The 25,820-nt window shown below is 39.9% G+C and overlaps 2 protein-coding genes across 2 annotated transcripts; both read right to left on the reverse strand.

Annotated features, from left to right (window-relative positions):
• Positions 1 to 1,191: 1,191 nt before the first annotated feature.
• On the reverse strand, positions 1,192 to 8,157 carry LOC119661251 (juvenile hormone acid O-methyltransferase-like). The gene is made up of 3 exons (XM_038070499.1): positions 7,656 to 8,157; positions 1,700 to 1,980; positions 1,192 to 1,636 (listed from the first exon to the last, which is right to left on the reverse strand). Exons 1-3 carry the CDS (start codon positions 8,033 to 8,035, stop codon positions 1,458 to 1,460), a joined length of 840 nt encoding a protein of 279 aa, XP_037926427.1. The 5' UTR covers positions 8,036 to 8,157; the 3' UTR covers positions 1,192 to 1,457.
• An 8,799-nt stretch (positions 8,158 to 16,956) lies between these two features.
• LOC119646655 (juvenile hormone acid O-methyltransferase-like) lies at positions 16,957 to 24,073 on the reverse strand. Its single transcript, XM_038047185.1, has 4 exons — positions 24,048 to 24,073; positions 23,569 to 23,982; positions 17,218 to 17,498; positions 16,957 to 17,135 (listed from the first exon to the last, which is right to left on the reverse strand). Exons 1-4 carry the CDS (start codon positions 24,071 to 24,073, stop codon positions 16,957 to 16,959), a joined length of 900 nt encoding a protein of 299 aa, XP_037903113.1.
• Positions 24,074 to 25,820: the final 1,747 nt, after the last annotated feature.

A 25,820-nucleotide genomic window follows, 5' to 3' on the forward strand; every position in this document is an offset into this window, starting at 1 on the left:
GAACAACCTTTAAGAATTGAATAATTTAAGCCAAAAATAACAAGGTAGTCCGCTGAAGGGTCATTTTTGGAAAACCTCTTTGAAAAAGTTGATTGAAAACTCGTCTTTCGGATATGAGGACATTTCTCACTTTTAATTACAAATAAAATACAGTTACAACCAATACAAATGCACACGTAGAAAGGACTGGTGCTAAGTAATTATACTTGTAAACACGCTATTTACTTTGTGTTGCAATATTACGTAAGGACATCAAGCTAAACTATCACCTAGGCATTCGAACCTCAGTCTAAACTCGATAATCACTCGGTTCTACCCTCATAAAATCTAAAGGAACTTGAATTTCACTTTGAAATTTTTGCTGCGTTTTTTTATGTAGCTATGTTGACAATTTATGTAGTAGAAACAATAACTCAATTCGGAAAACCTCCTAAAGTACTCAATTTTCAATTTGCAGCTTTCTCTTTTCAGTCTTACTAAAATCGGTTTACTCTGTTTTTGCCTAGCTGTCAGTCAAATGCAATTTATTCGGAAACGATTGTACGTATTGAAACCACGAAATTTGACTTTACAATGTAACTATGCGATAGGCCACTATACTGGAAAATTGGTGCGATCCCTACTATTATCAGTAAAGTTATATTAGGGCAAATTAGTGTTTTTTGAGCGAAGTTAGTGTACCGTAAATCGTTGAAGACTGCAGTATTCCAATAAAGTAAATATTTTAGTACAGTGAACACCCACATGCACGACTACTTACCTGTGTTTCTCAGTAAAGTATATTCTAGAATTTTAGTCATCTGAGTAAATAAGTTGAATTTGGATGAACAGCTTTGTTGATCATAATACATAGAATTTAATTTTAGTAAATAATAAATTTGAATTAAATTTTCTAGTTTCATAACCCAAATTTTGGATTGCATGAGCCACAGGTTGAAAATCCGGCCCTAGGAAAAAATTATGTCCGGGCAATTATATTTTGTTTAAGCCTCTATTTCGAGCTCTCCGATAAATCTCTGGGCTTAAATGAAATCAACCCTTTCTTGTCCCAGAAGATAGTGTTGCTACAATAGGCTTCGGCGTAGATTCTTATCGGAATTAGATAAAGTAAACATTTTGGTTGCTTTAATTTAAAAAGATATTGCGAACTCAGTTCTCCTTTTTTTACAAAATTGAGCTTAGATACAAAATGGCTTTAGAAAAATATTTATTTAATTTCCCAGCAACTTTCCAGTGACAAACAGTTATTCAAGAAGGTTAGCTTTGAAGTCAAGATTATCTATCAAGGCATCACTCATTTAGTAGCGGTGGCAATCTCAGTACAAATTTTGAAAATACTGATCCTTGGTAAGCAAAACTATCAATAATTATATATATTTAAGTAATTGAATTCTTCCTATGCTATAATAATTAAATTCAATACTGATTGCAAAAATTATATTTTAGTGGAAACCACATTATTTTACGGCGTATGCAACTGCAAGTTGATAGGGTGTACCAAATTCACTTTCACTCGGATTTTCAGCTTCTCGATATACGTTCAGCTCAGCAGCAATCTTTAAATAGTCCTTTAAATATTCCGTTTTTTCCATAGTTTCCATATTTGCAAAGATTGGGTTGACCGCAGTTATGAATCCTTGTAGTAAAAGCAAAAATATGCTAGAGTATTTCTGGATAAGGATTTTTATCCATTGCATACCTAATATGTTATCTAAGCCGGTATAAGTTATCCTTTTATCGATGATTTCAACGTTGTAATATCTAAACCCAGTGAGTTTGAAAATTTCTGACATAGCTTCTGCCACATTATCTTGGTTGATGAAGGAGGCAAAGAAATCACAGTTGCTTGACATTAAAGCATTCCACCTGGGAATTTTGGCGAGTTCGTCATATATGTTATATACTGCATGTTTGACTGGAAGTGTGAATAAACAATCACCGCCGGGTTTAAGGAGGTTATAGATATTTTTCATGCCCTTCCTGTGAAGTGAAATCATATAAAAGATCAGACTACGGGATGAATATAAAAAATTAGACAAAGGAACTATGGAATTTGGAATAATTCGAATGATAACATTTCTAACTTCTAATAAGATATTTCAAATTTTATTAGGCAAATATTTTTATTTGTATTCTGTATATCTCACATTGATTGGAACCCATTTGCGATTCAGTAATGCTTAAATGAGTTGGAAAACGGAAGCTAATCGCTTTAAGTCTGAAAAGTTTCCTTATATGGGGCATTTTTGGCGATAGATGCATAGTTTATTTTGAAAGTTCTGTATAATTTTTCAAGGTGTGACTAGTTTTTAGTTAGTTCTTAACAGAGTTCACGGTTAGATTTGAGTTTTATTTAACAATCCTGCAGAAGTGACAATAAAAGTAAAACAAAGGTGAATCTAAAATATTTATTCGCGAGGAGCTGAATCTCTGTTACAATTAACTAAAAAAATTGAAAAACCTAAAATTCAATGTTCCGATTTAGTCTCCCATCTAACTACTAAATATTCTTAACAACGCTTACCTTCCATAATTGGAGGATGACGATTTCAGCTACCTTTTTTTACTTATTACTTTTTTCAAGAGTTGTTCATATAACCTCATATAATGTTGTATGCAATTTATAATTTGGCACTGCTAAGGTACTATTTCGGTCTAGAACGTTAAAAAAAGTCTTTTTGCGATTCTTTTCCGGGCTCCTTTATTAGATATTGTAATGAGGCTTTTTTTTTAACATATAACTATATAAAGAAAACTATACAAACAAAATTGTTTGCCAGTATCTTTCCAAAATATAGAGGGCGTCAAAGTCTGGTCATAGAAAAATTCTGCTTCCATTGCGGATAGTTAATCTCATGATTGAGAAGTGTGAAACAAAAAATTAAAAATAGTTCCTTTAAAAGGAGAGTTCTTTCACAGTAATTTAGCAGAAAATTTAGAAAATCGATCGGCACTTTGAAAAAAAAAACTTTGAAAAATTGACCCCATGTTTAGTCCATTTTTATCGCAACTTTTTTTTTTATAGAAAATTATCAAATTGAATTGAATTACTATGTTTGAGATATTAGAAAAAGATGTACACGAAATTTGGTAATGATTGGCCGAGCAGTGGCAGAGATTAACTGTCCGCATTGCAATTTTCAGACAAAAAGCCTGTTGAGCCTGGTTTCGCTGTACACAAGTTTCCTTGGAGGCAGCCTTGGCGGCTTTTTCGGCCATTGCGATTTGCTCTTCGTCCTTTGACATCACATAATAGTATGAACACTTTACAGCCCATTGTTTCCAGCATTTTGAAAAGTGTCATCTTTCCGCCATTGAATATTGAAAGTGAAATATGTTGTCAAAGCTGCTTGTTAGGAGATGACCATAAGCTCACAACGTATGCATTCCACCAAGTAAATAATGAAAATGTTAGTTTTTAGAGGAGTTTAGTGAGGCGATTTACTGGGATAACTCTACAAATTTCAGAATATTACCTAGCAGGGCTACGAGACGTTGTATAGAAAAGGTGTAAAATCGGTAAAAAATTTTTCTTTCAGACAGTGGGTCCAAATCCACCAACGTGCCCCTACGTACTCGCGATGATGACAGTGGAAATACATATAAGCTATTTTGAATTCAAAATCAAGAGCATTCATATCAATGACAATGTGGGATCAGGGGCTAGTAGCTGGAGATTTCAATGACTTCCAATAACGTTACAAATGCGATAAATGCAGTTCACCTCTAGTGAGGACACTCCACACTATTTGCAGAACAGATGGAATGGGTTGAATAGTCCAGAGGAAGCCTCTGGCATTTTAGGGCGGGTAATTCAATTTAATTCTCCCAGTAACATATAACTACCTAGTGCGACATCTAATGTCTTAGGCGAGGTAACGGCAACCCACATGATAATATAGTAGAGAAGTTGACAAATTAGGACCTTTATGGAAGTGAAATGCAAACAAGTTAGGAAACCGGATGTTTGGCGCTTCAGGTATGAAAGGTTTTGTTTGTTTCTTAGGTAAGCATATTTGGTCTTCGAACTATCCCATTTGTATGTAGCCCATACTCCATATGCATTTAGCATGTCAGACTATTTACTTTAGTGTGGTATTGATATTTAGTACTTTGGGTTGTAGTAACTTTGCAAATGTTTTTAACTATAGGATAGAGTTAAGGGGGGTTTCTAGTCAATTTCTCCCAAAGATAGTAATATGGTATTATTAATTTAATTTGAGCAGTTATCGATATGGAGAGTATTTTGTGGTTTGGAAACCGTATAGAGGCAGCTTCACGATTTTTTTTTTCAGATTTTTTGATTGAGACGTTTAAATATCCAATATGACTATATTCAGTGAAAAAAATTTTACACACCCCTTTTGTATGTATGAGGACCCCCTTAATTTCAACGTAGGAAGCTGTAATTCAGTGTATGTCTGGGCGTTCAAAGTTCCCACCTGGGTAGACTATGCGAGCAAATTGTTCTAAAAAAGTACTTAAAATGCCTGGGATTTGAACACATGGCGACGGATTGCACTAGCACCATCGATAGATCGAAACTGTGTCCAAGATGTGGAGGAGAAAGTCTTTTGACTGCACCAAGGAACCTGAATGTCTTCTATGCAACGAAATTAAAGATCGCGATTATGACCATATAACAGGTTGTGCCAGGTGCCAGGATTGCCTTAACTAGCTTACATAAATGAGAGTCATCCAGCTGAATTTAAATCAATGCCAAGCTGCTCACGACCTGTTGTTGCAAAGCGTCTTTGAAAAGGAAAGTGATGTTATTGTCTGTGAGCAATACAAAAACCTCCACCAAGACGTTTGAGAAACAGATGCAAGGAGAAAGTCTGTGGGCCTGTGGAAATCGAATGGTGCACCGCGAAAACGACTTTGTGAGGGTTAAGGTCGACGACTTCTACATTTACAGTTGCGATGCCGCACCAAGTATGTCAGCATGAGAATATTGCAATTGAAACAAATTAGTGAGAAACGCTAAAGAGCACAAGCTCATTGCCGGTGACTTCAACGAATGGGCATAGGAGTGGTGAAGTCGTGAAACAAATGAAAGAGGAAGAAATCTACTCGAGGTGTAATCCTGCCTAGATATCACCCTGGCTAATGTCGGAAGTGTAAACACGTTTAGGCGTGGAGAACTAGGTTTCACCGAGGATCTTACTTTCGTAAATTGATCAAGCATATACATTGGCATGCTAGTGAGGAGTATACTAATACCCCAGGCGATATATATAACCATTGATAAGCGACCTAGAACAATAAATGTTAACTCGAAGAGACGAGAATCAGGTTGGTCATCAGGATCACTTGGTGAGAATACAATTCTAGAGGTATTGCGGTGTTATACTGAGTTTAATGGGACGGTTGCAGATAAGGTGTTGCCGCTGTCCCAATAGATATATCGAGCCTGTGATGCTTTCGAGCCAAGACGTATACACCCTCAAAAGCGGAATCCAAACTACTGGTGGAACGTTGAAATAGCGAAATGCCAGTCGGAATGCTTGAAGGCCAGAATGCGAAGTCGATCTCGAAGAAACACGCCGGAATATGAACAACGGTACCTCGATAATAAAAACGCGCGTAAAAAGTTGCTATCACGAAGATTAAAAATGATTGCTTCAAGCGACTCTGCAGTGAGGTAGATTCTGACCCTTGGGGAGGTGCATACAAGTCGGTTATGTCGGCAGTAAAAGGTAAAAGGTCTTCTTCTATTATGTGTTCCAGATTGCTGTAGGAGATCGTTTCGACAGTTTCTCCAACGTCTGGAAATTATACTTCCTACGATCTCACTAAGTGACGAAAATATCTCTCCAGTAACCACGGACAAAGTTCTGGACGCATCCCCCGATATTGATCGAATCCCCAACAAGGCGAAGAATAAGAATTTTCGTACCAGTATTCGCAGGCTGTCTAAAAGAAGGATCTTTTCGCACGGAGTGGAAATTACAAAAACTTGTATTGATCCTGAAGCCAGGTAGGCCGATTGGTGAGCCAAAATCCTACAGACCTATCTGTCTTCTGAATACAATAGGCAAGGTTCTCGAGCGGATAATATATAACGGCCTATATCAAATAATTGATAGTGGCAAATAACCGATAAGGATAGGCAGTTTGGATTCCAGAAGGTTCGGTCAAAGGTTCATGCCACCAAAGTGGTTTTTGAATTAGCTAGGAAAGCCTTTGGCGAACGCAAATACTGTGCGCTGGTGACTTTCGACATCAAAAACGTATTCAATTCCGCCAGACGGAGCCGTATCATCGAAGTGCTCATCGCGGTATGAACGCTAAATTATATATTAAGTATAATCTTCGGCTACTTCTGACAGCGGAACTTACTTTACGATTCGGATAAAGGGTCAAAGACATACGATATAACGGCAGGAGTTCTATAGGGGTCTGTTCTGGGCCCTCTGCTATGGAACATAATGTAAGATGCCGTTCTACGGTGCCCAAAAGCTAAGCAGGCTGTTGTCGTGGGATTCGAAAATGACGTTGGGTGGTCATAACATCCAATCACCCTGACAAAGTAGAAATTTATGCGATTGAGGCTATCTGTACGATCAAGTCGGACTGAAGCTTGCCGAAAAGAAAACGGAGCTGGTACTTTTTACAAAGTGACGGAAATGAAAAACCGTTTAGATCTGCATCGGCTCACATACAGTTCGCTTCCAGCCATTGCTAAAATACTTGGGAGTAACTTTCAACTCAATAACGCAACGGCTAGTTTTAAATCCCATTCAAAGCTTACTGGGCAAAAAGCAGCGACCATTACCTCGACATTAGCAAGGATGCTACCAATTATAGGCGGCCCGAAATACAGCCGACGATTACTTTTATCGCGAGTCGTCAGCTCTCTTCTTTTATACGCTGGACCAGTGTGGGCATCTGCGATAAAAATTGTTGAAAATCGCAGACAGTTTCAAGTTGTATTTTGGCTAAGTGCTCTCCGCACGTACTCCGGCTACCGAACAATATTGTATGAGGCAGCATGCGTAATTGCGGGGATGATTCGAGTGGATGTTTTAGCCCATGAAGCAATCGCGAGAAGCAGGAAGCTAGCCTTAGCAAGCAAACTGAGCGAATGAGGTAATTAGCTGGGTGGTAAACAGTATGGGACCAGGCGAAGAATGGTCGTTGGACATACAGGCTACAGGATGCAGAACGCCCAAGCAGAAATCTCGAGAATAAGCTGGGGTCCACGTTAACGGTGGAAGGTTAGCTATATGGTGAAATCGAGTACCGCGTGGAATGCTAATGCAACTAACACCACATAAAGTAGAAGCGGATATTCCATGAAGAGTTACTAAACTGAGCAGCCCCGAGAAGCAATACCAGAACGCGGGGAGAGTGTGGCAAAAATATAGACAGACAGAGGGACGGACAGACTGACAGACCTTGAAAAGCGAAGCGACCGACACCTTAAAAGCCGAAATCCCACACTAAAATTGTAAGGAGTTAGCATGAGCACTTGTTCTACCAAAACACCAGCTTGGTATCAATTGCCTGCTATTCCCTCTTTTTGCTCAGAGAATTCCAGTTACTTTTATTGCAAAATGTATGGAGCACTCACTAGATTATAGGTAATAACTAGGAACTATTATTTGTGAAGATTTTTACTGTCCCTTGGAACAATGAACTATAACACTCACTTTTGATCACGCACCCACTGTAAACAATAAAGCGAAGTGATGTGGTCGAATCCTTCTGGATAATCTTTCAGAAACAAGTCTATATCACCGTTTTCAATATCTAATATTTGAAAGTGAACATTGTCACGCTCGTACAGCCTTTTGGCATGTTTAATCATTTTTTCCAAAATATCCACTCCAACTAATTTTCCAAACGGTTTTGGTATACGCGGTAGAATGAAATCGATCGTTATGTCGCCCGGACCGCAACCGATGTCTAATACGGTTTCGGTGCCATTATTTCGCCACCGAATTATTTTAGAATATTCTTCCAATAATTGGTCAGCATCCCGACGTTGTATCCGATTCGCTTGTGTATAGTTTGAAGGAGAAGGATCCATTTTCAACTTGAATCGATGGAAGGTAGTTACTATCTTAAGTCTTGACAAAGCGCGAATGACTTAAGTTCGCAGCAAAGCTTGGTATAAAAACGGCTAAGTAGTTATGAATGTACGTATGGGTGCATGGCTGTTAATTGACTAAACTGATTTTAATTATAGGAGGTGTGAACATGTTTAATTCTACACTAGAGACTGCTGGCATATTCCACGAGAATATACGGGATGTAGATATTTCGAAATTAACATATTTATTTTAGATTATAGATAGGCCTTGTCTGAATGAAGTAATATAACGCTAAGAGTGATGTGAAGCTGTTATATTTCTAATTTTAAGCCAGTCATTGTTTGAATATTTACAGATTTAGACAAAATGATATGTCAGCATTTGAAATAGAAAAAGTAGTTCAAATAAATGTAGAGGAAGTGTTCTTCATGGGTGTTGAAACGAAGAATTCTTTACCATCTGGCAGGGCAGACGAATGGGTGATATTTGAGATACAAACCATGAGATTTGGGTGCTGGACCTTTGCGATAAGGTGCTAGGACAGTTTAATATGAAAACACACCAACGCTAACTTAATGTCTGAGGCAAACTCATGTGTTCAATGAGTTTATGCTCTTGTTTCGATCTTTTTGATTATTTCCTAGTGGACGCTTTTTAAGATTTTGGGTAAAACGAAACCCTATTAGGTTCGGTTTAATCTCTTATATGGAAAACGGGGGTGCAATTTTTTTTAATCAAGTATAGTCGTATTGGATATTAAACGAAAGGTCTCTATTAGTATCTTCCGACACCGATATTATTTTTCACATTTGTTGCAATGGGGAGCAGTGCATGGATCTGAAAAGGGTAAATCTACGGCGTCAAAATATTCTCCATACAAAACCTGTTTGAATTAAGTTAATAATAGTGTATTACCATCATATTCATTAAAGTATAAATATATAAATTAGAGTATATTTTTAAGAAATTGATTGGGAACCTCTTTAAGTTTATCTTAGAATGCCGTAATAAATGTTATATTATAGACGCTACCAAGTTTGGTGGAAATCACACTATTACTAACAAAGTTATAATAGGTCAAAGTTGCCACTTTTCTGCAAATTTGTTGCATTCTTAAACTTTGAATGTCAGTATCATACTAAAGTGAATGGTCTTCATCCTTTTCTTCAGCCTCTGTCCCGTTCACAAGCGGGGTCGGCTCGTCGTGATCGGCTTCACCATTTGGCTCTATCGAATGCCTGATCTGGGTGCAATCTCGAGGCTTTCAAATTCCCATCTAGCGTATCAAGCCACCGTTGTTTAGGTCTGCCTTTTGGTCGTTTACCATCGACTTCGATGTTCAGACCAATCTTGGCAAGTGAATTCTCGTTGGCACGAATTGTGTGACCATACCGTCGAAGACGCCTCTCTCGCAATTTTTCCACGATCGGTGCAGCCCCATAACGATCGCGGATATCCTCATTTCGGATGTGATCTAAACGTGTGACGCCACTAGTCCAACGTAGCACATCTTCGTCTCCATTACCGCAAGACGTCGTTCATTGTCTTTTATAGTTGGTCAACACTCAGAACCATAGAGAGCGACAGGACGGACGACATTTCGGTAAATTTTAGATTTGGAACGTTCGTTGATATGTCGATCACAAAGGACACCAGTTGTGGAACGCCACTTCATCCAAGTTGCGTTAATGCGTGAAGCAATTTCATGTCCGGATAGCTGAGTGGTTAGAGGACAAGGCTGTCGTACGGAAGGTCGCGGTTCAAATCTCGCTGGCGGCAATGGGATTTGTATCGTGATTTAACGTCGGATACCAGTCGACTCAGCTGCGAATGAGTGCCTGAGTCAAATCAGGGTAATAATCTCGGGCGAGCGTAATGCTGACCACATTGCCTCCTACAGTATACTGTAGTGTACCGTTACGGTCTTGAATGAAGTGCTCTAACACACTTCAAGGCCCTGATCCAATATGGATTGTTGTGCCAACGATTATTATTAATTTCATAACGCAGTTCTCCATTGGCTGATAGCGTTGATCGGAGGTATTTAAATCGCTCAGTTCTGGGCAGATCACTGCCGCTGACAGTGATTGCGCTTGTTTTATGGGGATCGGTCGTCAAAAATTTTGCTTAAATTCAATCTGAGACCGTGTTACAAGAGGCGATCATTCCATTTTTGAACAAGTTGCTCGAGATCATTTTTGTTATCAGATGCTAGGAAAACATCATCTGCATAAAGCAGTGTGTAGGGCGCTGGACGTTGGATATCCCGTGTGACGGTGTCCATAACAAGAACAAAGAGGAGTGATGAGAGGGCGCTTCCTTGCTGAACACCAACAGAGACACGAAGTGGTTTTGATATACCTGCCATACTTCGAACTTTACTGTTCGGATCGTGGTAGAGCAATTGAACCCAGCGCACGAGTTCTTCTGGTACTAAGTGTTGTCGTAAAGCATGCTAGATGAGTTCGTGTGGTACACGGTCAAACGCTTTCTCTAGATCCAGAAAGGCAATGTAAAAAGGGTGATGCTTCTCACGGTGTTTCTCCATGAGTAACCGCGCAGCGTGTATTGCGTCAGTAGTTCCGCAGTTCTTGACAAATCCGGCTTGATTCATGGTTATTTCAACGATTTCGCGAATACGTTTGTCATGAATGCGTTCAAAAATCTTCATGGTATGGGAACCGTTCTTGTCATTAACGCAACAGAAGGGTTCGATATCCTGTGTGCGTTCATTACGGCTTTTAGCAAGTCGATATCGATCTCGCTGGCCATCCGTTTTCCGGGACTTAAGAACTAAATAAAATCGAATTTTATTATAAAAACACCCATGTGTCATACTTCTTTAACTGACCCATTTTTGCATTTTCCTGAATGGAGAACCTTTCAAGAATATTTTGAGAAAATTTGAGAAGAATCGGTGAAAAACTAACGAATATACAGCAGTTTAAGCATACAAGACCCAGTTCGGACTCGTGGTTCAAATGGCAAAAAGCTGCAGCAATACATGTATAGTGTTGTTTTGGATATTTTGGATGTTATCAAGTCTATCTATGAAGATCTGAACAAAGATGTTACTCCTACCCATGTTGTTCCAAAGAAGCTATTTATTCAAAATGACTGTAGGACATTTCTCTTCTTCGGAAGGTTCTACGGTAATTCCATTTATATTTGGAAAATAAAGACCATTCATTCTTTTTCTAAGTAATATCATCGTATTTTTGGAATTACTGAAAACATACACACATACAAAGTACATTTCTACTCACTGTTTCGAAATTTCGATGAACAAGTACGGTAATTCTCAGCAAAAGTGCGATAAGCAACTTTTGTAAATAGAGATGATGAGAGCCTCTCTCCACAGGCTAAGAAAATAATAGAGAGGGAATAGGAAATGGACTAACCAGCTTTAATCAAAAAGTGGTTTGGAAGTCCGTCGTGATCAGGACCAATATTTGCGTCAAAGTTATCAATAAAGTACTCGACTAGGAAGTGAATAAGGAGGGGAATAGTAAGAGATACAAGACAGCAGGAAGGAAATGACACAGAATGAAGGAAAGTAATGACAGGATAGTTGGGAGGAGGAAGCAGAGGAACCAACGAGTTTGACTAAAGGCGGAGATAGCTGGGCGGGATTCCAGGAGTTGCGAATTTAAGGCTAGGTTAATAACTTGTGGAAATCTTTCAGCTCAGGATCAATCTCGCAAGCTTACATATAAGAAGTTGGAAAGTTGGAAACTGGCAGTTAACTAGTTGAATTTCGGAAAGAACTTTAGAGTCATTTCCAAATCATTATTTCCTTAAAATGCAACGGTGAATTAGACGAAGTCCTGTTAAAATTCTACAAAGTGATTTATGCTCATCTATATGGGGGTACCACGTCTGTGTGTTGCCACTCTAAAAACAATAGTACACTACAGAGAAGTTGTAAAATCTGAGCAAGAAATGATGCCAAAAAAGGCGGAACCTGCAAAAGGTACTTCTCTCCACTTTCCACAGGAGAAAATAAGACTCACAAAAGTATCTATATAACACCAAAGGGGAGTTCCTCATTTCAAGGCAAAAAACTTGCTCGGGTCATTAAAGAATTCAACCCGAAGAAAGCTTCAGCAAATGATCTCATCGCAGGAAAAATTTTGAAAGAACGTCCAAAAGGATCACAATCAATTACTATTACGGCATCCAAGGTGGAGTTGGACTAGGCGGCATCCTAATACCGACACACTACCTCGTCTACATTTTAAATCAACCAGCTGGCCCTAGTTTGCCAACCACAACGTTTACAGATAGTAGTGGTATTTTAAGTATGCACTCCAATCCTCATGAAGCAATTTGAAAATCCACTTACAATAGATGAGAAGAGATCCATAAGTCCGGTTTTTTGAATGCTTTTGTTAAAAATTCCTTCCTTTTAAATGATTATCCAAAAAGTGAAGCAATAAAAATTTTGATGAAGCAAGGTCAGGGGAGTGCAGATGTCGGACCAAATGCTGTTAACCTAACTCCGCAATGTTTCTCTAAGTGAGGTTAACAGTATAACGTCTAGGGTTGTCAGTTTGAAATATGACGTTACCTCTATTCACCAAAGACGGACGTTTTCCCTTCAAAGCCGTCACGATACGCTCCAGCTGGGCACAGCATATTTCGGCTGTTAAGGTTTGGTTACATGGAAGCTGTTTCCAGTGAATAATCCCTCGAGAATCAAACATACAAGAAGTCCTTACAAAAGTGAAATCCTGCTATTGATGTCAATGGACAGGTCTTGCTACATCACGTCAGGTAGCGACCATTACAGCGAACAACAGGTTTTGCATTATGACAGCATTGGTCAAATCAACAAAAGCGTTAACACGACACTATGCTTTTCACAGTTCCGTCTTTTATCTTGGAAACCAAGTAATGAAGAACGGATTCACTGAAATTTTCTCACTATCAAGCATGTTGGTTTCTATGTACGACCTTAACGTCTTCTAGGGAATATGATGGTAAACCACTCGTTTCACATATTTTAACGATAATGAAGTTAATGTTTTGTTGAGGAATTCAGGACCCCAAGTCCGCATCCACTTGATGCTGGGCTGGACCCAAATCGATAGCACCTTACTCGAATTCTTTTTGGTTCACAAATTCCTTCTTTTGGGCTTAACACCCAAATATCGAAAAATTAAAAGAGGACGAAGACTGAACCAGGTGCTTTGAAATGTCCAAAGGATAGTATTGTGGTTCTTGTTTTTTGGCTAAATTGACTCAACTCCGGAGTTTATGAAAGTCCAGTTTTCTAAAGAGACGTTGTTTGGTTGTTGTTTGTTTGGAGTTTGGCTAATATATCCCGCTTAAAAACCTTGAGCTCTCTCTTTTGCTTTCCAGTGTCTCACATTAAGTTCTAAAGGAATCTCTTTTCGAATTTTTTACGAGTCTTTGGTATTCTTGTTCGGTGTTCTTGTAATTTAATCAGTCTTCATTCTTATTGCTTTTGCTGGTGCGACTCAGAAGTTATTTGGTTGACACCCTTTCCTTGGATTCTGAATTTGTATTGTAGTCCGTCCTTCGCCTAGCATTCGCTAGTTTCTATTTGACTTTAAGGGGCATAACGACTTGGTTTTTAGCGTATTTGGTATATCTTCCTTCATATAATGGCCCTCCTGTTTTTTAATCGGTTGAAAAATGTAATTTTGCCACGCCGCAAACCATAAATTTTTTGGCCGAAATTAAAAATTTGTTTAAACCCCGCCGTTTTGTTAAATTTTATTTTTTTTTCCACAAATGTGGGTCATTTTATTGCCCATAAAATGACCCACAATAGTTTAATAAACTTTTTTATTTGCTGATTTCATGGACTGTGAAAGTTACAATTACTGCAGTGGGGGAATTTTTTTGGAGGTTTTGGAGATTGCGGATAGTTTACTGGAGATCGAATATTTACTTTTCAAAATTCCACCATGTATACATTATTTATTCAAAAATATTGCCTCAAAATTTCAAAGCATTGGATCCATTAAATTTTTTTTTAAAAATTCTCAAAAACTATCTTTCTTAGGTAAACACATTAATTAAGGCCTTAACATTTTTGAAGTAGAAATTGTTAGGTCAATTATTTTACTTTTCCTTGCTCCGACGAAAGTTGGCGCCCAACCTACGTTCCCAGTCATGAGACTAGTTGAAGTGATGAAATCAAATACACTTTTTCCTCTAGGATTGCATTTGGTACCACCCTAACAAATCAAATATGTTGAATGTTGCAGTCGCAATCTATTAAGACTACTTGATTCTGAATACGTGATCAGATTCGCTAGTTCCTGCGTCAGTAAAAGACACAGATAATCATCATAGGTGCACAGAGGCAACCATGTCCTTTCTCTTCTTATCATTAAGCTTGTATTTTAAGATGACTAAGGTGTTGTCTAAGAGGGTTACTTCAGTTCGGTCTTACGTGGAAGATCCAATACCACCTATTTTGTTAAACTGGACCTATGGCATTGTACCCGAAATATCCAAGTGTAACCCTGCAGTTTTGTCAGAATTGCTGTCCGTAGAAATGTAGAGGCTTTGGTATGCTGCAAGTTAATGTGATGTTTATTATATGTTTTTGGCAATTGTACAGTCTTATGTATGATAAAAAGGAGCTGCCGACCGAAGCCGGGACCGAAGAATGTGTTGCATCCAGCGTCATTGTGTAGGCTACGGAATCGTCCATCCTCATGTAGGGGGCTAAAAATTCTTCGGAGGATTCTTCTCTCGAACGCGGCCAAGAATTCACAATTTTTCTTGCTAAGAACCCAAGTCTCCGAGGAATACATGAGGATTGGCAAGATCATAGTCTTGTACAGTATGGGGTTTGACCCTATGGTGAGACGTTTCGAGAGTTTTTGTAAGCTGAAATAGTCTCTGTTGGTTGCCAACAACCGTGCGCGGATTTCATCATCGTAGCTGTTATCGGTCGTGATTTTCGACCCTAGATAGGAGAAATTGTCAACGGTCTCAAATTTGTATTCTCTTATCCTTATTCTTCCTGTTTGATCAGTTTGATGTTGTTGGTTGATTCGTCTTCGGTGCTGACGTTGCCACCATATATTTTGTCTTGCCTTCATTAATGTGCAGTCCAAGATCTCGCCCCGCCTGCTCGATATGGATGAAGGCAGTTTTTACGTCTCCGGTGGTTCTTCCCATAATGTCGATATCATCAGCATAGGCCAGTAGTTAGGTGGACTTAAAGAGGATCGTATCTCTTACATTTACCTCAGCATCACGGATCACTTTCTCGAGGGCCAGGTTAAAGAAGACGCATGATAGGGCATCTCCTTGTCGTAGACCGTTGTTGATGTCGAATGGTCTTGAGAGTGATCCTGCTGCTTTTATCTGGCCTCGCACATTGGTCAGGGTCAGCCTAGTCAGTCTTATTCATTTCGTCGAAATACTGAATTCTCTCATGGCCGTATACAGTTTTACCCTGGCCATGCTATCATAGGTGGCTTTAAAGTCGATGAACAGATGGTGCAACTGTTGTCCATATTCCAACAGTTTTTTCATCGCATGCCGCAGAGAGAAACTGGGATCTGTTGCTGATTTGCCTGGAGTGAAGCCTCTTTGGTATGGGCCAATGATGTTGTGGACATATGGGGCTATCCGGCCTAGCAAGATAGAGGAGAATATCTTATAGATGGTACTCAGCAACGTAATACTTCTATAATTGCTTCACTGTGTGATATCTCCCTTTTTATGTATGAGACAGATAATGCCTCGTTGCCAATCGTCAGGCATTGATTCGCTATCCCATACCTTGAGCATAAGTTGATGAACCACTTGGTGTAACTTGTCGCCTCCATATTTAACCAATTCGGCTGTAATTCCATCGGCTCCTGGCGACTTACAATTTTTTAGCCGATGACTTGCACGGACTGTTTCTCCTAAACTTGGTGGTGGCAGTATTTGTCCGTCATCTTCAGTTGGCGGGACCTCCAACTCGCCGATGTTCTGGCTATTCAGTAGCTCATCAAAGTACTCAACCTATCGCTCTAATATGCCCATTTTGTCGGAAATCAGATTTCCCTCTTTGTCTCGGCAGGATGAGCATCGAGGTGTATAAGGCTTCATCCTGCTGATTTGTTGGCAAAACTTGCGCACCTGGTGCGGTTCCTCCCTGTACTTTTCTAGTTCACAGACTTGTTGGTTCTCCCAGGCTTCCTTTTTCCGTCTGTGAAGTCGCTTCTCCGGTCGACGGAGTCCGTGATAAGTCTCTGCGCGTGCTCGCGTTCTTTGAGAATGCAACATTACTCGGTATGCGGCATTCTTCCCTTCCGTTGCTAGCTTACATTCCTCGTCAAACCAGCCGTTCCGACTCCTTTTGCGGCTGGCGCCAAGTATGTTTGTGGCCATATCCATGATAACGTTTTTTAGGTGATTGTGAAGATCATTTGTTGATGTTTCATCTCCAGGTCCTCTGTTGACTGCGGTTATTGCGACATCCATTTCCCTCTTATAGGTGTTGCGGAGGACTATGTTGTGGATGGCTTCAGTGTTCACTCTCACCTGATTATCGGGGTTGTATCGTACTTGGTGCTGCACTATCGCCCATGTTCTCAGTCTCAAAGAGCTTGGACCTCTTTTGCAGCGGCTTTCTGTGTTGTTGGATGGGCTCCCTGGGTTTACGTTGTTTGGTCCACATTCATGTCTTGAAAATTCATAGTATAGTAGGGAGCTACTACATGCTATCCTACCCCGTCAAGGCGGTGTCCGAGGGGAGAGAATGTGACCTCCTTTTCATATTCAAACAGTGCAATGGTTAGAACTTAATAACAATCTCAATTGTTAGATTATATATAATTAACTAATTATAAGTGAATTCAATTCCATATACGTTTTCGCATGGTATAGAAACCAAATTTAATACTGATTGTATAAAAATATATTGGCGGAAGCAACATTATTTTACGGCATATGCTACAACAAGTTGATATGGCGTTGCAAATTCACTTTCACTAGGATTTCTAGCTTCTCGATATACATTCAGTTCTGCAGCAATCTTAAGAAAGTCCTTTAAATATTCCGTTCGCTCGTTGTTATTAATTTTTGGGATGATTGGGTTGATCGTTGTGATGAAACCTTCGAGTAAAATCAATATTTAAAACATCTTAATATAGAAGTATTCAATTCATTCTTTCATTAATTTTTCTTCGTAGCATACCTAAAATGTTATCTAGTCCGGTATAAGTCATCCTTTTATCGACCATTTCTACGTTATAATATCTAAACCCGGTCAGTTTGAGAAATTTGTAAATTGTATCCGCTGCATTATCTTGGTTGATGAAGGAGGCAAAAAAATCACAATTGCTCGCCATAAAAGTATTCCACCTGGGAATTTTGGCTAATTCCTCATATATTTCAAATACTGCATGCTTAACTGGGTATGCGAAGAAACAATCGCCGGCGGGTTTAAGGAGATTATAGATATTTTTCATGCCCTTCCTGTGAAGAGAATAAGAATATGTATAATAAAAGATCAGACAATTGGACCATGAGATTTTAAATAACTATAATGGGAACTTAAGGTTCACAAAAATAGGTCAATGTAAAATATTTTACGATATCAAATTATTAAGCAGATATTATTTGCATTCTGGGTTAAGGTATTGAACAGAATACTTGGAGCCCACTGTTTAAATGAGTTGGGTCGGGAGGGTCGACCCTTCTGGCCTCAAGGGTTTTATGACTCTCTTATGTGAAGGACCTTAGGCGATAGGTGCATAATTCAATTCAATTTGTACCTATTTTTCAGGATCAGTTCATACGAGTTCTTCTTAAGAGGGCTGAGTTGAGAATAGTCCACTTGCGTTAATATCTTCTTTTATGACTGGGGTTGAATGTATTTGAACAAGCCGGAAGATGTGCACAACTAACTATAATAAAAATTTAAAAAATTAAAATTTAATGTTCGGATTTGGACTCTCATTTAATTGCTTATCATTCCTAAAAACAATTTGGTCCGCGATGGAAGTACTTAAGACACTCAACAACGCTTAACTTTCGATGATAGAAGGACGTCAATTTTTTCTTCCTGCCAAATTTTAGATAAGCTGTTTATGGTTTTGTAGGTAACATAATTTTATTATATGTTTTGAATATCGGCATGGGATGTATTTCGAGCCCTGAATCTTATATGGTTCCCTGGTTCAATAGTTTCTGAGAATGAGTTCAACCTCAGCTTACTTCGTAACCTTTCTCAAAACTTAGTGTTAATGTCGTAAAGTACTAATTATGAGTTCTGTTTGGAATATGAGGAATCCTAAGTCCATCTCTCCATCACCATTTGGTCTGGTCCAACATCAAGTAGATGTGGATTTAGGATCTCTCATTTCCCAAATAAAAATCTAGCTTTGGATCCAATTATTGGTCGTTTAAACTTGGATATAATTCGCACCCTTGTCGTTGCTCCGAAGGCAGACGCGAGGCAGCGTCTGGTGAGTTGTCTCTGCCCTAGATGAACGCGTTAGTAATCTTTTTTGACTAATTAATGACCTTTCATCTCATGGCTATATTCGGCGAAAAAAAATTTACACCTGCGTTTGGTGAAAGGTGCAATCACTTGAAACGATTTTCCACCCTACAAAAGCTATCATCAGTTTATGTCAGGTTGCTAAAAGTTCAGCATGGCTTATCGCCCAGAAGCAGCCATTGGCATATCCAAGTGGCTAAAGACTAATGGGTGTCTCAGAATAATTATAAAATCAGATCTATTATATTATGATGACTTTAACCCATTGGGGAGTTCCGTCCCACGTACTGGAGGAGGGCGATCAGACCCGAGTCTGAGGGACTCATCTGAAGTGGCTCTGCCACGAAGCCTCATCGGAGGTTATCTGGTACCATGGGAACATATGCTCCAGGAGAATTTCTGGAGGATGTGTTCTCGGCCCGGTTATTTGCGGTTGGCCCCCTAGTGGGAGTTTCATGGTGGTTATGCCTACATCCCGGGCAGATGATTGATTGTGGTCCCAAAATCAATCCGTGTCCGAAGAGGACCGTGAGATTATGCCTTCACAGCAGGTACTCACGTTAAACCCCCCAGGACTTTCATACCATGATGACTGCTACATGCACTTAATGAGAGTGGGCAAGCGTAAATACACCATTCTATTCTGTGAAGTTTGGGTAGGGGGCAAACGAAACTGCCAGCAAATCGAACACCCTACACTTAGGTGGACACCCCATAGAGAGATCTAATATAGCGGGAGGACTTACTTTTTCGTCATAAGTGGCACGGTGGAGTGGCGCAAAAGGAAAGAATGAAGACCATTGCGACATCGGTAAGATCCAATTGAGAAAAATATATAACTTATTAAACAATTAAACGCACATCAACTTCTTAGTAGATTATGAAAAGATGAACAGATAACTTTTAGAGACATTTATCGAAAATATAAGATAGACTCATGGAATATTGTAAGAAATTACTCAATTCTATAGTACGAAGTCACACAAGAAATGGAGGGACACCTTCTCAAGACAAGATAAGGCAAAGAGCCGAGAAATGAATTAGTGACGGCATCTTAATTTCAGTTTAAGTACCAACAAACGGGGAAGAATAGAAATCACGCAAACTGAGATAAAGGTGAGCAGCAAAAACCAACAAAAGAACCAAAGAAGATCCGCATGGAAATTTTAATCATCACTAAGAGAAGAGATATGACGTATGCCGACATCCTTGAAAGGTAAAGGTGGATCCAGAATTGACGGATTTGGGCGATGGAGAGAGCCGTTTCAGGTGCACACAAAAAGAGGATCTGCCGCAGGAATTAAATAGCAGATAGTTTTTGAGGCATTTGGTAATATTCAATAAACAAGCCGAAATTAAAATACAAAAACAGGAGATAACAATCAAATGAGGTAACACAGCGAAAAGATATTTGTGTTGCGTTAAAATTACAAAGTAATATTCATACCAAAATACAGTGCAATAAAAAGAATGAGGAAGTTATATGGAGGTACACATTCTCTGCCGTTGATTCCCTTACTGAACAAAGCTGCCTTCAATCAAACCTCGACACTCTATCTCTGTGATGCGCATAGGATATGTTAGCACTAAATGTAAGTAAATGTTATTTGCTGAAAATTTCCCATCCGAATCTATTGATTACCTTGTTGGTCAACCTTGAACAGCGATTAAGTTTCACAAGCTTCTATAGGTGACGTTTGATAACAAGCTTTGTTTTAACCTTCATTATGTCGACATCTTCAGTCGAGCTTCCAGAATATGTGGCTTCGTGTTCCGTTTTTCCCACCAGTTCATAGATACCCACTTCCCAATCATCCTTTCTTTTTGTTCGTAATATTTTCGGGTATGCCTCTCGACCCCTTTCACAATTACGGCTACCATTTAATAGAGTCAGTTGAACGGAAGTTTGCTCATTTTCTTTTCTTCAAAAAGAATTTTCCCCTACTCATATTATCCTGTTTGTTCAGGATTAGAAAAGTACCGAAAGTTGTGGACTAGAGGTCTATGTATTTCATCAAAGATTGCACTGATGGTCCCGTGGGGTGTAGGCGGCCGCCCGTTGCAGGTGTCCGGTATACAGGGGAGAACTGAATCGCTGAATGGCTTAATGAAGTGTGCGGCGAGTGCACGCACGCTACCAAGCCATCTATCCCGACACTGAAAAGAGTGGAAGAGGCGTTCGAAGGCGTACTAGAAGCAAGAACATCTAAGGGTGGTTTACTGAGTTTAGTAGTAAGACAACATTCCTGCCGCTTTGGAAGGAGATGGCGATCCTGATAGTGTCTAATTGAGGTGATTCCGCCATGTTAGGAAGGGGTTTCCAACGCAGTAGGAAACTAAACTACTGGTGGAATCAGAATATCTCGATCTTGAGACCATCGTACCCGCGAGGCTGAAGACTTTGATAAAGGGCAAGGTGGAAGTCGGAATGCTTCGTTTTGTACAGCCAGCGGAAAGTGAAGCTCGACTAAAGGTTCAACAAGCCTGCTTTTCGATCTCCGGGGTTACCCAGGGGGAGCTACAAGAGATCTGTGAACGTACTGAAGAAAACAAGATCACGGGATTGGATGGGATTCCAAACAAACTCCTCAAGTTGGCTGCTAAGATAAGGACCAGCAGTCAAAGCCAAATTTTCGTTCTCTATAGGGATAGTGGTGCGTGAGCGTCGCAGACACTGCGGGCTCGGGAGGGATCCAGGCCAGTGTTTCGGTGCCCAGACTGCGAAGGAAGCATCCCTGACATCGCTTTTGCGTCGGAATCTCTGGCACCATGGGTGGGCGGGTCCTAGAAGACTTCTCGGCAAGTGATCACCAGTAAATCAGTAAATCGCGCTCAAAGTGGTTGACGCTACTTACAAACGCACACCAACCCGGCGCTCGCCCTGCGTGTGGAGAGTGAACTTCGGGAAGTCCCCCAAAGCTCTTGGCGCAGGCAGAGTCGGGCCGGATGGCCGGGTGGATGGCAGAAATTGTCGACCTACGGAGGGAGTGTAGTAAGCTTAGCCGTTTGTTGCCTAATGCAAACCAGACTTGGTAAATTGATGCGACGGGGATGGATGACTGCTCTTGCGCAAGAAAAAACCGAATTAGTAATCTTGACCAGAAAGAGAATCTCGACAGTGCGGAACCGTGTCGGTGGGTTGATTACAGAGTCAAAACCAACAGTTAAATACCTTGGTTTAATGCTCGACTCGAAGATGAGCTTCTTTGAGCAAATCAAAGTAGCAGTGGACAGGGCTCCAGCTGGAGTCTCGGCCTTGAATCGGCTAATGGGGAATGTTGGGACTCCTATATCTGCTAGGAGACGTCTCTTTATGGGAGCAACGCAGTCCGTTCTCCTCTGTCGCGTAGAGGTATGCTCTAATGACAAGTGAGTGCATTGTAAGCGCCTTGCTCAAGTGCAGAGACGGGAAACTTTGCGAGTGACGTCTGCTCATCGCACTGTCTCAGTATCGGCCGTGATGGTGATCCTCGTTGCCCTCGTTGCCAAGAAGCGTAAAGCTATTTACAGCCGTAAGGGCAAACATTTAGTGGAGGTGGTTGCCTGTGAGGAGTGCCAACGTCATAGCGAGTTAGCAAAATGAGCCAAGACGCAGGTGGATTGCGCCGCTTATCGACAATTTAGATCCGTTGCTGAGCTGAATGCTAGATGTGATTGATTACTTCTTTATCCAACTTTTAAGTGGATATGGAGGTTTTCAGTCTTACCTGCACAGAATTGGGAACGCGTGATCTCCTGATTGTGTGTTCTGCGATGGAGTGGCGGAGGACGATGAACGCAACTTTTTCCCTCTGCTTAATTCAGACATAGGGGAGCTCTCTTCAGACAATATTGTTAGAGAGATGCTGAAGAGCGCTGGTAGTTGGGTTATTGTTGCGCATTATGTTCGCGCTCTTCTTATTGCGAAGAAGATTGAACTTAATCGGAGGAGGGACCGGATGGCAAGGGGTTCCCTGAACTAACAACTCCCTTCCTCCCCGTCCCCTCTCGTTGGTGAAAGGGAATCCCTGATCTGAAGGCTTCCAAAACCGGGAGAGCGAGATGGCTAGCCTGAACTGGTGTGCCAAACGGTTCCAGGATAGTTCAATGATGACAGGGAGCTGCTTAGTTGGTAGTCTGACGACGTCGAGCGCCCTGCGGACAAGATACCTTGGGGTAATGTTCTGTGTAAAGATAAACTTAAACGGATATTTGTACTTTTTGCGAGAAAAGGCAGCACCGGCTTCGGAGTAGACGACTCTCCGCAATAACCCGCTATACTTTAAAACTCGGAGCATATTATGTTGAGTGAGTGAGGCAATAAAAATATGTAACTGGGGAGTTGACATGATATCTCAGGTAAACTTTACATCAACTCAATATATTCTCATTGTGATAGAATCAATGAATTTCGATAATATCACAAGTCTAAGAAGTCCAGTAAGAATGCCTGGATCGGAACTATGATTATTACCAGGGAGGGTAATGATCCTTCAATCTCTAGGGAAGATACTTTACACTATTTGTTAAGCCCTGAGATAGTTCCTGGCGCTACTAAGCAACCCGTTCAGTTTAGTTTTCTGTTGTGGAATTAGAACCTTTATGGGCTAAACGACGGAAACGAAATCTGCATCTGCAAGGAGTTTGGTTTGCCTTTTGCTAGACAAAAGCAACAAATCGGTATCAACTACTAGCTTCTTTTTGTTTAGAATATGAGGAGTCCTGAGTTCACCATCCACTAGATGGCGAACCGGGCCGATTGGCGATGAACTTTCTGCAACTATTTTTGGTTCACGGATACCTTATCTTGCGCTGTCATACAAGTTTGTAAAAAATGAAGACGACTTGTGGTTTCCTCCAGGGCAGAGGCAACTCATCAGACGCTGCCTCACCTCTGTCCTGGAAAAAGCTGCTTGTCGTGGATATTTCTTTTGGAACTAGCTATTTATTCAGAGAATTCCAGTTAAGGAGGTGTATAAAACACTGACTAGACGACTAGACTTTGGAAGATCTTTACTACCGCTTACTGGTAAAATCAAGTAGTATTAAAACTATGACACTCACTTCTGATCACGCACCCACTGTAAACAATAAAACGAAGTAATATGGTCGAACCCTTCTGGATAGTCCTTCAGAAACAAGTCAATATCACCATTCTCAATATCTAATGTTTGAAAATGAACATCTTCACACTCGTACAACCTTTTGGCATATTTAATCATTTTTTCCGAAACGTCCACTCCAACTAGTTTTCCAATGGGTCTTGACATACGCGGTAGTACGAAATCGATTGTTATGTCGCCCGGGCCGCAACCTATATCTAACACGTTTTCTTTACCATTATTTCGCCACCGAATGATTTTAGAATACTCTTCTAGTAATTGCTCAGCATCCTGCCGTTGTACACGATTCACTTGTGCATAGCTTGAAGGCGAAGGATCCAACTTTGGTCGATGGAAGGTAGTTACTATCTTAAGTCTTGACAAAGAGCAAATGACTTAAGTTCAAAGTAAAGCTTGGTATAAAAACGGTTAAGTGCTTACTTACTAGAATGATAGCGCGTGTGCATATCTCTTAATTGACTACACACATTTTAATTAACATGTTCAATTCCATAATTATGTACGGAATATTTGGAAGTTAACGTATTTAATTTGAATGATAGATATGAATGAGGAATTACTATATAATGTTATGAGTGATATAAAGCTATTATGTTTCTATTTTTAGGCCAGTCATTGTTTGAATATTTACAGATTTAGACTGTGATAAAATCATTTAGTACTCCTAGGGGATTTGAGAAAGTATTTTAAATATACACAGAGGAAATGTTCTTCATTGGTGTAGAAACGGCGGACGCTTTACCAGTTGATAAGTCGAATCGGCGCTATTTAGGTACAAAACAAGACCTGTTCGGAAAGAGGCTAGGACAGTCTAATATGAAAAAACTCAATTAAAGTCTGAGACAAGCTTATGTGTTCCATGAGTTCTTATCTTTGTTTCCATTTTTAAGGTTTTGTCGAAAATTAAACCTTATTAAAATCGGTTCACTATCTGGTTGTATGCAACTTTTTCAGAAACGTCTGTACTGATTGAGGCGAAACTTCCTGGGAATATCGGAACTCTGATCCCCAAATATCGCTGCATTTGAACTTAAGGCGGTTCCCATAAACATAAAAGATGGGTGCAAAATTGTTGTTCACCGAATATAGCCATATGAAAGGTCTCGATTAGAACTTTTCGAAGCAGATCTTACTTTTGACATTGGTTGCAAAAAAAGGGAGTCCAATGATCTGAAAAGCGTGAATTACTTCAAGGACCTCTTTTCAGAAACTACGAAAAGAAATCTTACAAAGAGCGCACATGGTATGTAGACCTCAAAATAGTCCACATTATGATACGTACTCAAATATTATATTTTGAAAATTTCATTCATTACTTACCCATTACAACGATTCGCAGTTATTGTCTATCTCCATACTTCATTTCTACTTCGCATATATCCTTCATAACTTCTGACCATATTTTATCCCAGACTCACTTTACAAATCAAGGTTTCACTTCTTTCCCAGTATCCTCAACGTTTTAACGTTTATGATTTGATGGCTCGTTACACTCATATACATATCATATGTATAAGCATGACCTCAAACTGTGTGCTAACAATGAAAATTCGGTTTTTTTTCCTTAAATTGCTGAGGTAGTTGGCCCCTGTTTACTCTTAATTTAATGAAGGGTACACTCATGGAGAGGGGGAGAAGATGGGATTCCTTCGGCCCAGGGGATTCATCAGGGATTCGTAATAGAGCAGCTTTAATAAAATTAGATTGGTTATGTAATGTCGGTATTGCTGGCTACAATTTTGACGGGGCGCACCATGATTCCAATTGAATGTTACTCGTCGTATATATGCACTGAGCATGCCTGATTATTACTACTTACTACTACTGACGTGGGACATTATCTTGGAAAGTTTGGTGGAAATCTTATCACATGGTTTTCATAGGATTTCCACCAAACTTTCCAAAATATTATCCCCTGCATATTATTACAATTTTATAGTTCTAGAATGAGTCGCGATATCGGAAGTTGGGCGCCTCGGGTATAAAGGTTTTGTATTCATCTTATGAGAGAAATTCTCTATACACGATTCGTACGTAGCTAAGAATACAATATATTTCTTCATATTATGCCAAATTGCAAGATACAAATATGTACACACATATCAAAGCCATAAATACTGTCATACTAAATAAGCAAACATTGCCTACTATTGCATGATGATGTATTCATATATATGTGGGCATCTAAATCGA

Source organism: Hermetia illucens, chromosome 1 (genome assembly GCF_905115235.1).
Source record: "Hermetia illucens chromosome 1, iHerIll2.2.curated.20191125, whole genome shotgun sequence".
In the NCBI taxonomy this organism is placed as follows: Eukaryota; Metazoa; Arthropoda; class Insecta; order Diptera; family Stratiomyidae; genus Hermetia; species Hermetia illucens.

What these genes read in the sequence shown, in the direction of transcription:
- LOC119661251 (XM_038070499.1), bottom strand. Translation starts at nt 8,035, where the DNA reads ATGGATCCTTCTCCTTCAAACTATACACAAGCGAATCGGATACAACGT. An exon ending in CAGTGGGTGCGTGATCAAAA is followed by an intron (nt 1,981 to 7,655) that starts GTGAGTGTTATA and finishes TTCACTTCACAG; the next exon opens with GAAGGGCATGAAAAATATCT. An exon ending in CGGCTTAGATAACATATTAG is followed by an intron (nt 1,637 to 1,699) that starts GTATGCAATGGA and finishes TTTTACTACAAG; the next exon opens with GATTCATAACTGCGGTCAAC.
- LOC119646655 (XM_038047185.1), bottom strand. Translation starts at nt 24,073, where the DNA reads ATGCACACGCGCTATCATTCTAGTAA. An exon ending in ACGCGCTATCATTCTAGTAA is followed by an intron (nt 23,983 to 24,047) that starts GTAAGCACTTAA and finishes CTCTTTGTCAAG; the next exon opens with ACTTAAGATAGTAACTACCT. An exon ending in CAGTGGGTGCGTGATCAGAA is followed by an intron (nt 17,499 to 23,568) that starts GTGAGTGTCATA and finishes TTCTCTTCACAG; the next exon opens with GAAGGGCATGAAAAATATCT.